The sequence below is a fragment of the Fulmarus glacialis genome, unplaced genomic scaffold (genome assembly GCF_000690835.1).
Source record: "Fulmarus glacialis isolate BGI_N327 unplaced genomic scaffold, ASM69083v1 scaffold3243, whole genome shotgun sequence".
In the NCBI taxonomy this organism is placed as follows: domain Eukaryota; kingdom Metazoa; phylum Chordata; class Aves; order Procellariiformes; family Procellariidae; genus Fulmarus; species Fulmarus glacialis.
Genome location: NW_009202114.1, coordinates 9,445 through 23,570, shown reverse-complemented (window position 1 = coordinate 23,570; position 14,126 = coordinate 9,445). Strand labels below are relative to the sequence as shown.

Below are 14,126 nucleotides of genomic sequence, written 5' to 3'. Positions count from 1 at the left end.
CATAACAGCTCCTTCATTTTATGGTTTGATATTGCCTATTTCCTAATTCCTAAACACTTTGGTTTCCCTCAGTTTCAGAGGGGAGTTCAACTTTTCACAGAGCTTTGCAAACGTACCACCTCAGCTCCTACAACGGTCTACACACTTCATTTTCTGTAAACTTCCTAACAGTGTCTTGAATGTATTTTAAAATTATGAATTCAGGCATGTATCTTTGCAATAAATTAGTATACACATTACTGTGCTATTTTGTTCAGGAAGTATCAGATTAAACATACTGAAAACAAAAAGTGTGCAGTAGATTGCACACTTTTCCAAAAGTCATAAATACTTTCTGTACAGAAATCTATTTCTGATTGCCGAACTGAGCAAAACCACATTAGTTTAGAACCGCTACATACAACAGATAAGCCCTAACTGTATGTTTACATACATGTATTTTTTCCGTAAATAGTTTGCTATTAATGTTAACAAGCTATTGATATCACATGTACAAAGAGCATGTACAGCACGTACATTACCCAACAACGGCACTAGCTTACACGATCCTTTTTCCAAATGCTAAACATTTGTATCCTGCCAATAAACAATACAGAGCTTTATATGAACTGGAGAATGATGTAAACTATTTGGAACAGATAGAGCGATTTAAGAAAACAGGAAAGGATACACTGCAAAAGCCAAGACAAGCAGACACCACACTACGCTGATATTCATTTCTTGTGAGGGCTTCACAATACTGTAATAGACTTCTGTCACCACATACACAACTGTGGCTGCAACAGTGAAATCCACCAACCACTGATATTCCGGAAAATAATGCAATGCTGAAAAATAAAAGTTTGCAAATATTAAATGTGTGATATTTTAAGGCAGTTACTGACATATATACAACGGAGTGACAGTTAAAAATGTTTTCAATTAACTGAGATCTAGGTAGACCCAGATCATCCAAGTAAAGAGCAACAACAGCAAAAAAGCCGCATTTTTTCCATTCAACACCCTGAACTTCACTCTTAACTTCTGTTATTTGATACTTGATTACTACTCAAATTTGTAAGGCTACAAGATTTTACTATTTTACCATCTCAGCTTTTATACATTAACATCCTAAATTCAAAAAGCATACTTAATTTAGATCTCAACATCACGACAGAAAACTCTCCAGTTGAGTCTAGCTGCAATTCAAGGCAAGAGTCTTTTGACTCTCTGTTAAAGATTAAAAGCTCATTGGCAATCACTTAAAATACTACATATAATCACTTCCTCTTTTTCTTTAGAAAACCCAACATCTAAGATACTGATGGCTTGTTCTTCCAGATTTTGTTACTGTCTCCTGTACAGCAATAAATTATTGTGTAAATTCCACTGTAAAAATTCCGGTGATCATACTGCGTTGCATGCAGGCTGGGTGATTTACGAAGAGAGAGCTCCCATAGGTGCTGGGAACTGCGAAGAACAATTTGTGACAATGAAGTGCAGCCTGTCCCTCCCAAACACCTTCCCTACATCTACACAGTTTAAAAGTCACAAAACATTACTGAGCATTTGTCTGTTGACTACAAGCTACCTAATATCTAACACATGAAATTGGCCAAACTCAGGTATTTCCAAGTCCTATATTTATTTTGAAATAACTATCTGGTTAGATTCAACAAGTTTGTATACGTAGCTTTTTACAGAGAGTTAAACCCTACACTGTATCAGTATCTATAAATACTCAGGAAGACAGTTAAATGCTATAATTTCAAGCAAATAACACTAATTGAAACTTCGTGACTGCTTCGTTTATTTACATGCCAGCTTAAAAAAACTCTGCATTTCTGTTAAACGTATTTTCTACACTGTCTCCGACAATTCAAGCTGAGAAATCTCCTGCATAGGACTATGCTCCCTTTCTTTCTATATTTATGCATCGAATACAGGCATATGAAAATGTAGATAGGAAGAAAATACGCATCACACATACATACATATCCATATATGAGTTTTCTGTAACAGAATGACTAGTTATGATTAAGGAATCAAAAATTACCATTTTAAAAAACCAGCAACTTCCAAAAAACTTAATGCTGCTTATTTCTGTAGTGGTTTCTAAGAATTTTACCTCAATATTTCAGATGTGTGATTGAAAGGTCTAGGTTTCAATGCTACAGTACATTTTCTATTTTAGATGAGCAGAAAGTATATGTTTCGACACCTGCCAATTACCATTTTCTTGTACAAAGCTATGATCTCTATTTCAGATAGACTATGATGTGATCCTTTCAGTGTTGTCTCATATTGCTATGGGTGCCTATACAACAATAGATGTGCTTTATGCTGGATTTCACCTACTCATCCTTTTACATAACACTGCTATAAGACGTCACATGGAACAACAAAGGAGACTTAGCCCTAATTCTTGCCTTCTCGCTTAACTTTATTATCAGCTGTACTTCTATTCATTCATTGTCTATAAAAAAAGATATTCCAGCATTCATCGCAAACAAACACTTCATAGAAAGAATCAGGATATATTTGAAATAACGTATTAATGACTGCATCCACTTATTCTTACCAATAGTGTCCCTTTCAGTCACAGATTTTGTTTCCAGATGAAGATCAATGTCTTTTGGAATGGTTAGGGGTTTGTTTTCAATATGACCATTGTATTTTCTGTAAAAATAAATAAATAAATAGATAATACATACATGGATATGATAAAACACACTTTTTCAATATATAATGGCATTTCAAACTTAAGAAAAGCGCAGACCACTTTTTTGCCAAATGCAAACATTTCTACCTAGCTAGCTAAAAGCATTAATTCAAGTTCAAATCTTGAGAAACAACCAGGTATGTCAATGATTCCTAGCTTTACCTTGCAAGGCTCTGACATACTGGTATGGGTTTAAATGGCTTCTATATGCTGCATTCTGAGCATGTATTAGGGCAAGATCTGGTAGCTAGTATTTACTTCAGCCCACTGATTTTCTCTGTTCAGGGAGCTACAGGGTGTTCTCGTAAGTTCCCACAGTCTCAAAAGGTTAGTACACCTACAGAGCAGAATATATCCAGACTGTTATTCAGATACCCCAAAGAAAATCAAAGCTAAACTGAGACTTTTTAATTGAGGTCTAGACCAGGATGCTGAAAGATGTTAAAGTCTTTGGATTGAAAGTAAGTAAAAAAGACAGACAGACTTTGCAATGTAAATTAATTGAACGTTCACTGGAAATAACAACAAGCAGTAATTTATCTCGGAAGATAGCTGATAAGGAAAAAAATAAAAAACAAATTTCCCGAAAAAGCACTAGGCCTTTTTGTCACAACAGGGTGCTTAGCAAGTACGTCACGTGAGCTGGACCAACCTAGATCCATGAAACATCCATCCTATTAGCCATCAAGCAAAGACAATTTTTAGAAAACTATCTTATGTAAAAGGGTAAGTGTAGAAATCCTATAGACATTGTTTCAATTCACACCCTGCTTATGAAAATAAGCAAAAAAAAAAAAGAAATATTTATTGCAGTATTACTTGCGATATCCAATACATCTTGAAAAGAAATAATCCATTGTGCTCTCTTTGGGAAGACAGACAAAGCTAGCTAAGTTCATTGCAGTACAGCACCAGGGTGTTCCAGGTGTTAGCCACTGCTAAACACAGGGGCTTCATACAGAGTAACACGCAGATTCATTTGCTCCTATCATACAGGTGGCTGCTTGCTTATACAAATGGAAGGAATAAGGCAAGCACACTGCTAAACCCTTCCTGGCTTCCAGCATTAAGCAACTTGAGGATAATCTGAGCCAAGGATTGCATCTTCTGAAACCATCATTTTTCAAAACTTACATGAATTTGCCTAATCCCTTTCTGAACCCAGTCTGAAATTTGATGAGCTGCATATTGTCTTGTGGCACCAAGCTCCATAACGTGTGTCCCAAATGGAGAAGTCCTTAAATCTACTCTACTAACGTCATCCGGTGCCTCCTTGTATAACAGAGTAGTAAGTTTACTACTCCCTACCCACCCTCTGTGCACACTGTTGCAAAACCCTCCCTCAGCCAGTTCCCAGACTAGTAAGCCTTACGCTTCTCCTCCTTGCGTGGAAGCCTTTCTTCTAGTCACCATCGCTCCCCTTTCCCAGTTCTACTGAATCACCTTTCAAATACGATGTAGACAAAAGTATGTCTTATATGTACAAGAAGTTAGACTATGTTTTCCAAATTGTTCGTGAGAACTAACAGATCTTTAAGGAATCATTTTTCACAGCAGAGATATATGTAAAGACCATAAAATATGACATATTTTGAGTAAAAGGCGCATTTTCATCTGCAGCTCTGAAACTATACCAACATCATGATCTTCACTTTCCTGAAAATAAGCCACACTACTAGACTTTAAATCGAAGAAAACAGGATGCTTTTAAAAGAGCCTGAACAAAGTCAAGTTACATGAAATTGGGCTGAGAGATTACCATTACTAACTAGGGTGAAACTTACCACATCACTATTAAAAAAAAAAAAAAAAAAATCATTAAAGCAGATCAGAAAACGTTTTGTTAGGTTTAAAAAGAAAAAAAAAAAAAAGGAAAATCAAAACCAAAACTTAAAATCCCTAAATGGCTAGAAGGAAACAAACTCTGGCAGATTTTAGAATAGCACCTCTGCAATTAGAAAAGGAGAGGTGGATTTCCCATAGAAAGACAAGTCATTGGGACATAAGCATTAAAAAGAAATTCAATCAATTGTGAACTTATTTTTAAGGAATTATGTCCTCTCAGCTAATGTGCAAGATGAGAATAGAAGCAGAAAGCATTAATACTTTTTTTTTTTTTTCAGGTAATATTAATTTTAGTATCATTCGAAGCACAAGAATTTTAATGGACAAACTGAAAACTGAGGATAGGAATCTAAAGCATTACTCAAAAAACTCAGGCACTCAAATCTAAACAAGAAGTCCCAAATACTGCCCAGCCACTTGCAAGCTTCTGTGTGCTTCCCTGCCCCCAGTTGTACTCTTGATGTTTTCCTACTGCATGCACCCAGGAGTACCATCATCTTGAGTGAGAGGAGCATTTTGATAACTGAAGCCATTTCAGCTCAACAAAATTTGGTGTTCCTACACTTTAATTATCCCAGGGGACCCATAATCCAAGAGACAGAGTCAGAACATACCCAGGATCACTGACAGCTTTAATTCAAAGTAATTCATGGTAGCTATGGACCTTTTCACAGACCTTTTCATTAGCCTAACAATTTAATATAACACAAACAATTCTGAAATAGAAAACCTGCCTAAAATTCATGTGCTATTATAACCTATAGCATAATATACTGAAGTGTAATATGCATTGAATAGAATGGACTACAAGTTTACACTACAGCTGTTTCTAAGGCTCATTTTCAAGCAAGTTTCTTGGATCTCCTCCTGCCATTTCTCTTCTAATGAGTTCAAATTGGAAAAGTATTTAAGTAAGGAGCAGGTACTGTATATTGCACGACTATGGGCTTGACAAAGCAAATTCTTTATCTTGAAAAGGCATGGGGATAATCAAATAGATGTGTCCTTATTTCTCCTACACCATCTGTTTCACATCTCCTTGGCTCAAAGGAGCACTGCATTCTGTTTTGTGCAGCCTAAAACAGTACATCCAAACCAACTCAATAGGAACAATTCCTACTTTAAACCACGGTTCTCCTCCAACAACAGCCTCTTCTTCAGAGGGCACAGAGGTATATTTATTGACTAAAAAATAAGTGTATTATTCATTCTGTTGTTACAACAGCAAAGCAAAGAAAGCACCACTTAAGCTGCCACATTACCATCCTGGTTTCTTTGAAATTTCGTATCTCCCTGTGATTACATTTACCCTAGTACAAACAACTACCTACAACTATTACAATTTACATGTTAATATAGTAAGATGATTATATCAATCTTATAATAACTAAATCATACCAATAAAATTTGACTGCGCAGACATGAAAACATAGCATTGCATTTGAAACATTAAATGTAGAAGTTTAGTAACTGAAAAAGGACTTAATGTATATATAGGTGACTTCTAATACAGGTTCCTACTAAATTTCACAGTAAATTTTCCAAAATTTAAGCTTACATGTCAGTACACATTAACATGCCATGCTTCCACTCAGCTGAGAGCATGTAATTGCTCCAGTGAAAGTGAAAACACATGTTTTGGATGGCAAAAGACTGGCAAGACTAAGGAAAGGCAGTAAGAGCAATGTACAATTACTATTTGGCAATGTGATTGTGTTTTTCTGTTTAAGGCTCCTATGGGTGGACTTAAAGGTATAGTTACGTAAATAAAGTTAATCTTACATATGAATAAATATCACTGGTTAAATGGACAGTTATAAATTGTAATGCTATTCACAATTATTTTGTCTCAATTTGTTACAGAAAACTGTTAGATAAAATTAATGTTTCTGAATTTGAAAGAATATTGCAACAAACATCTAAAATTAAAGTTATTTAATATTAAAGGAACAACTTCATTCTTTACCCCAAAGTCTGGCAAATAAGGTTGCTAACCATGTAGCTTAAGAGCTACGAAACAGGAAAAAAAGAAAAAAAATCACACTAGGATGAACAGATTATATGTGCAGTTTGTGAATTATAAGAGAGTTCATATTGGAATAAAAGAAAAAGGACTAAAGGAAAGCTCCTATGTCACCAAAAAGAAAGCCGGAGGGCTTTGTTTATTTGTTTTAAAGATAGCCAATTCAGAAATCTTGCATCAACATAGCAGCTCCAAGACCTCAAGCTGTCTTGGTTCTTGCTGCAGTTGTACTTCTGGAAGGCTGTTGCAGAACTTCATGCCTGAATGTCAGAAATCTGTTTCCACCTTAAGCTGACAGACAGCTATCCCATCCCTCTGAGTGTCTTTTTGCTAGGTTAAACAAGCCAAGCTCTTTTAGGCTCCTCTTGTAACACAGACTTTCTGTTTTCTGGATGATCCTAGCAGCCCTCTGTTCACCTGTTCACATACAAATTCATTTTTCTTGAACATGAGTGATCAGAACCGTACACAGTAATCCAGATAAAGTTCTACACTGGTGCCTTGTCCAAGAGGATTAGTATTTCCCTATCTCTTCTACTACAAATACCTAATACACCCTAGGAGCACATTCACCTTTTTCACGGCTTGTGTAAGAGTGGTGGCTCACAGTAATCCTATGTTGAACTAATATACTCAAATCTTTCTTCTCTTGCTTCAAGATGAAGAGCTTCAATCCTATAGAAGATTTGCTTTCCTCAGTTTTCATCCAAATGAATACATTCACTAAAAAAACTCCTTGCCACCAAATGAGTAATTTCATAGACCAATTCTGTGGGCTGGAAATCATCCAGTCCTGCATAATTTGCAGATATGACTCTCTGAAAGAACACAGTTCGGTACAGAGCTGTGACAATTAATGCAAGCAGGGCAGTCATATGCAACTAGCAGTTTTTAACTCACACAAAACCAAAAGTTAGCTGGCAAAGTTATTATATGGATCATACTGGGGGGAAAAAAAAAAAAGAAAAAAGAAAAAATCTTAAAACAAGTATTTACCTATCTTTTTTGCTCTTCCCTCTTTGTTTCCCTGCAAGAATCCGTAGTTCTTCTTCAGTAGGATGCTGATACCACCGTAAACTAAAGAAAAAGAAAATCTCAAGTAAAACAGTATCAGTATTAGCAATTTAGTGGTTTGTTTTTTTTTAAAAACTACATATCAACACAGATCTATATGCATAATAAAACAATGGTCATTTGCAACACTTAAGCAAAGGAATTGCTCACACTTCAGAAAGGAAAGCCACCCTGCAGGAAGACCTGGATAGGCTGGAAGAGTGGGCTACCAAGAACCTTATGAAGTTGAACAAGGGCAAGTGTAAGGTCTTGCACATGGGAAAACATAATCCAGGAGTGCAGCACAGGATGTGATCTACCCGGTAGGGGAGCAGCTCTGTGGGAAGAGACCTGGGGGTCCTGGTGGACAACAAGCTCAATATGAGCGAATAGTGTGCTGCTGCGGCAAAGAGAGCCAACGGGATGCTGGGCTGCACCAACAAGGGCATCACCAGCAGAGATAAAGCAGTCATTATGCCACTCTACTCAGCGCTTGTCAGGCCACACCTGGAATACTGTGTTCAGTTTTGGTCCCCGCTATGCAAAAAAGATGTGGACAGGCTGGAGAGGGTCCAGAGAAGGGCCACAGAGATGGTCAAAGGACTGGGAAGCCTGCCACGTGAGGAAAGGCTGAGAGAACTAGGTTTGTTCAGCCTCAAGAAAAGAAAGCTTAGGGGAGACCTTATCACCACGTTCCAGTATTTACAGGGTGGCTACAAAGAAGATGAAGACTCCCTTTTTACAAGGAGTCACACGGAAAAGACGAGGGGTAATTGGTACAAGTTACTCCTGGGGAGATTCCAATTGGACACAAGAGGAAGATTTTTCACAATGCGAATGGAATAATCTCCCCAGGTAAGTGGTGGATTCCCCAACATTGGACACTTTTAAGATTTGGCTGGACAGGGTGCTGGGCCATCCTGTCTAGACTGTGCTTTTGCCAAGAAAGGTTGGACCAGATGATCCTTGAGGTCCCTTCCAACCCGGTATTCTATGATGTTATAAAAATACCCTGTGCAAGTACCAACCCTGCCTGAACTGAACAACCACTGCTAAACTTCGGTTCTCTTCAGCATATGAGATGCTTATTCGTAATTAGAAAGCTTTGCCACTTTGTCATTCAAGTGAAAGCTCTTTACTTCTCAAAACACCAAATTTTCAAATCAAATACAGCAAATAAGGTTGTACTGATACTGGAAAAAGTTCACTAGAATAATTATACCATTAAAATTACCCATCAGAACCATATTCTAAATGATTTTATAAAGTATAGTTATGCCTCTCAAAAAACCAGTAATTTTCCAGAATCTGGAATAGCTATTATCAAATAACCTTTACCAGTCTCTTCTTAGGCAGAGCAGACCGTAACTTCAACATTCCTTTCCCTGTCCTCAATGATATCTTCAACTCCTACTAGAAAAACTGCTATTAAAAAAAAAAATCACTAATTTACATGTAGTTGAGCTGCAAGTTTTTCCACTTTCACAAGTCAATGCACCATCCATTGCTCATTTATTTAAAAGACAAGCAGTGGCAAGGAAATTCTGAAGAGGAAAACCAGAGATGGTTAAGTCTCCAAGATGGTACATTTTACCTTAATCCCTAAGCATGTCAAGAACCTTAGCAGCTGAAACAAGGCCTTTTCCACATTCAGCAAGGGAGGGTTGCTGTCCAGATGCAGGAAGGATGTCACTCTGATCTCCATTCTGAAATGCTGAGGCAAAGGAGCCCAAGTATTAACAGGAACAGACTTGGGAAATTTATCTGTATTTATATGGAAGTACTTTTCTGGAGTAGGAGGCCACCAATTGGTGACACGGGTTAACACAGGGTAATAGTTAGAGATGATAATGGAATCCACAACCTTCAATACTTCTCACATTAAGAAAACGACACCAAGTAGGACCATTCAGATCTACATGGGCAAATTAGAGATTATGTTACACCCAATTTCAAAAAGACAGCAAGGCAAATTTGGAAAATAAACATCAAACCCAAATAACTTCAAGCCACTTGGTAACACCTGATTCCCAGCTCTGTTTTGGAAAGGCTTCCTGTCCCAAGTGGAATTCTGGTCCACCCATCTTTATATTTGCAGAATATGGCCTTTCATGTAGAATATAAAAAATTTTGTCATTCTTCATGGAAGATTGTCTACACAACAAATACTGAGGGAGGTCCACTGCTACGAGACTCATGCTAAAAGCAGAAACAGTCCTAAATGCAAGCAGCCACAACAAGCAATATTACACATCTTCTACCTTCTACGATGGCATGGACACTTCGTGTGTGCACACACGCTGCAAGAGACACTGGACAAAGACTACGAGAAAGAATAGGTACAATTTTAATGAAATGTATGTATCACTGAGCATATGCCTCCCTGGCAGATGTTAAACAGGAGACATAGCCCCTCTGTCCTGACGCTGTCCTTGACACTACACTAAACCTGGCTGAGGACAGGGAAGTGGGAACGAAGAAAAATGGTGTGACAAAAATACAACACATTTCAGGAAGAGCTCCCAGTTTTGGCAGTTTAATTGCTGGTATAATCAAGCATTAAACAGGCAGTTGCACAGAGCTCATGGACATAATCTTAAAGTAACTTAAAAACTGGTGTAACGGATAAGTAAGAGTTCAAGCCAGCAATATTACAAAGAACACAATCTGGTTAATAGGGGGTTCTACGAGCCTGTGTCAGTAGGTACTGTTGAGCTAAAGAATCAGCTGATGCTGGGATTTCTTCAAGAGAAAAGAACTTCAGTACCAACCAATAATCCATCACAGAGATCCAAACCATTGCACGCTGCAAATTTCCCTTGAAGGAATCCACTGCCAGTTCAAAAACTGAAAATGGCAACTACTACAGACTTTGCATGAAAAAGCAGTTTTGGGGGGGGAGAAGAGGGGCTGAATTTTGTGGGGTTTTTTGAGGCATAAGTAAGAGTGAAATTTGTTTCATTAATTTATTTTTATCATGTGTGGTCCCAGCTGAAAAATTTGCTGTTTGCAAACCTTGCTGCAAAAGACAATTTCTTAAGACTGGGAATCACACAAAAACCAGAGCATCTACCTTTTCATCCAAGAAGATAAACTACATTGGAGATACTAACTTCTTCCTATCTTTCACATGACCTAGAGAAAGTGGGGGAAAGCAGAGAAATAGTCTTCTGCTTTGTCATTCACCATCTCCCAGATCTGAACTCGGCATGCTGAGAGTATCACAAATAGTTCTGTAATGATGAAAATCACCTGTGCTGGAAGCTAATTTCTCACAACCTTTCCTGCACAGGTAGAGAAATAGTACCTATAACAACAGAACAGACAAAATTCTTGTTCTGTGTAACATAATTAACACAAATCAAACACTTAAACCACAATTTGCTCTTAATTAGCAGAATTATGTTGCAAGTGATTCATAATTACAACTAACAGGATACAAGAGTTTGGGGTTTTTTAGTCAATAAAACCTACACATCTTGTATTTAAAATCTCAAAACCAAGAGATCTGAACAAACATTTTCGTAAAGGTAGAGCTAAAAAAAAGTAGTTCATATCTGCTTTAGCTTATATATGTTTAAAACTGAGATCCCACAACTGATTACTCTGCAGCTTTGACATATCCAAGTTAGTCTGAATAGCAACAGCAGCACAGATATGCCCCAGTTAATCTGAATGAAGGTCATTAATGAATGCACAACAAAACATCCGTTTTCTCCTGTCTTCCTGAAGTGGCCTGAAAACAGAACGTAGCTGAGCAACTTAAAAGCAACATGTTGGTAGAGAATGTTTTTAGTTAAAAATGCGAAGGCCTATGCAGATACTTAGGCTGCCAATTCATTGACTTCAATAAATATGAATATTCAAATTCTGTTCAAGCTCTGAAAATAGCATTGATTGAAAACGCTATTTAAAATTTACAAATTTAAGTAAATAGTTTTTCAACAGTCAATGATAGCTGTTCATTCTGTAAACGAGTATTATCTTATGTCTATCTACTCTAAGAATTCTTTTAAATTTTGAAGTGTCTATGTTTCCTTTTAATGGACTTTGAATGTACACATACAGGCATCTTGAAACCAACTGGTCACATAAGAGTTTCTGTCTTGTCCGGTAATGTGTTTATCCTCCCTCCCGTTTGGCAAGGACTGTAGGCATTTCAGACTACCTTGCTTAGAAACGCCTCCCAACCCTCTGGAAGAAAGACACTTAAGCCAAATAACTTAAAAAACAGTTTTGGGAGCCAAAGACTAGTTGAAGTATATTGACAAAGGAAAGGAGGAGCAGGCAGTAACTTTTCCTAGGAAAGCAGGACTGCCTAAGAGTGTGTCTGCCTGCGCCTGTACACTTACATGTGTATAAAACCCTCCACCACCCCACCCACGCAGCTCTGTCAAAGAAAACACTGTTGGCAAAAAGACAGCACTAAGGAAAATGGGTTAACATAACAGATAGTTTGTCAGCTAAACTAAGAAGAGAACTGTTTTTCTTTCTGCCATTAGAATTCAGATTCTTGTTGCAGTGAAGCTTCTGACTTGTTTTTATTTCTGGAACACAGAATTATTTCTTGCTCTTTACATATGCAACTTTACAATGCTCTAAATGCTCTTTACAATGCACTAAAATAGTTACCAGATAAATAGAAGAACACCGAAAAGCAACAATGAGATTTGCAAGGCTGCTAACATGAAAGGCAGTAAGACGACTCCCATTGACTTCAGTGGGAGCAGAATTCCATAAGCACAAGTGCAGAAATCCTGCTTTACATATTTATCAATCTGCAGGTGTGCAAAGATAAAAGGAGAAAAGGATTATGAAAAATATTTGAACAGCAAACCTCTCCCTATCATTGGCACAAGGCATGCCTTAGAACAAGGATACAGAAAATGAAAACTTCACAAGAATGAAGAACACAGGCATAATATTGAACAATTCTTTAGAAAGAGCAATTAAATAGGACATAAAAAGTAGAAATGTCATTTGAATAACTGCTGACAAAAAAACATCTTGGTAGTAACACACCTTAAAAATAAACGGTATGCAATTTCATATTCATTAATGTAATATTCTTTTTAGAGCACAAAAAAGGTAATACCCTGCAGATGTGGTCAACAATGAAACTTCACACAACAATTAAGAGTATGATTCCTGTTCGTATTATTCACCTGACAACTACTGTTTTCCATTATACCTAACCAGCGATACCTAACACGCCTCTAAACAACACTTAGAGTCATTTTTCATTAGCAACTCTTTGGGTGATGAAATGGGGAAAATTAAAAAGAAAAAAGTTGATAATTCTAAGATGCAGAGGAAAAAAGGCAATGGAAAATTATGCAAGACTGGTTAAGACTCCTATGGAGCACATTATTATTCAAGGATACTCCTTCAGAAATCAGGGAGCAGAGATTTGGTATTCTCAAAATTTTAACAATTACAAAAGACAGCACACTACCTTCTAATCATACAAAATGTTCTTCTTCCCAAATGAAAAAAACACAGTGTCTATGATTCTTTTAATATTTAAGATACTGATTTATATTCAAAACAGCTGCTGGTTTTCGCTGTTATTATGGATACAGCCACACAGGGAATGCTCCCCTTGCAACTCATTATGTCTGTTTGATCTATTGTTACGAGGAAGTAGTGTATTGAAATTTATACTAATCCTGTTCTATGAAGTATGAAAAAAAATAGAATTTTTAATAAATACCTAAGCACTCTTTATATGCAAGGCTAATCAGCAGGTGGATTATCAAGAACACAGAGGCAGTGTAGAGAAAAAATCCTTCCATTCTTCAGTGTCTTGTATTCAGTTTAGCTTTTTAATATTAAAGTATGTAGCTTGTGCCTTTAATAATACAAGAGCTGGACAACAGCTAACTTTATGACTGATACAATTAATAGCAACAAACAAGTCTGTCCTCTTACAGCAACACTGTCTTTATACCTTGAGCCTGTAAGTCAGGTGTCACAATGGTAATAAATTTAAGAACAGCAGATTAATTATTTTTCAAGAAAACAACCTAAATTATTATGTTTTACTGTTACTACTCTAATGCGTAATTGCATTACCATATTCACACACCGTATAGCAACTGTTTCTTATCTTACCTGCCACTACAGAGAAGCCAACGAGCAAGAGAATAGTGAGGTATGATCTTCTGTATGACACTAGCCATTACCATGGTAACCACCAACTGTACACCTATCACACCCTGTAGGGGAATAAGTTAATAACAAGTCAGTATGTGTTTTAGAGAAGTGCTGAAGTACCTTTTAAAAAAAAAAAAAATTTGAAAACACCTTGTATGGTAGGGATAACATTTTTTGGTTCTTTTTAAACTAGAAGGGGAAAGAAACCATACCATATCAATTTTCAGGAAATCCCCTGGAACTTGCTATAACCAGTTACATACTTCATCGAAGGGAAAAGGCATTGCCAGCTCACGTATGTCCCCTGTTTCACAGACCGTAAGGCCACGTGTGGATGTGGCATTTCAC

At 37.0% G+C, this 14,126-nt stretch overlaps 1 protein-coding gene across 1 annotated transcript in view; it reads right to left on the bottom strand.

Annotated features, from left to right (window-relative positions):
- Nucleotides 1-13,810, bottom strand: part of TMEM161B (transmembrane protein 161B) — a 32,003-nt gene extending 18,193 nt beyond the window's left edge. Inside the window, exons 1-4 of the mRNA XM_009574161.1 lie at nucleotides 13,737-13,810; nucleotides 7,566-7,646; nucleotides 2,561-2,658; nucleotides 671-827 (exon numbers count right to left, since the gene is read on the bottom strand). Of these exons, the coding sequence (XP_009572456.1) occupies nucleotides 671-827; nucleotides 2,561-2,658; nucleotides 7,566-7,646; nucleotides 13,737-13,810 (410 nt within the window). The remainder of the gene's footprint in view (nucleotides 1-670; nucleotides 828-2,560; nucleotides 2,659-7,565; nucleotides 7,647-13,736) is intronic.
- Between the last annotated feature and the right edge of the window lie 316 nt (nucleotides 13,811-14,126).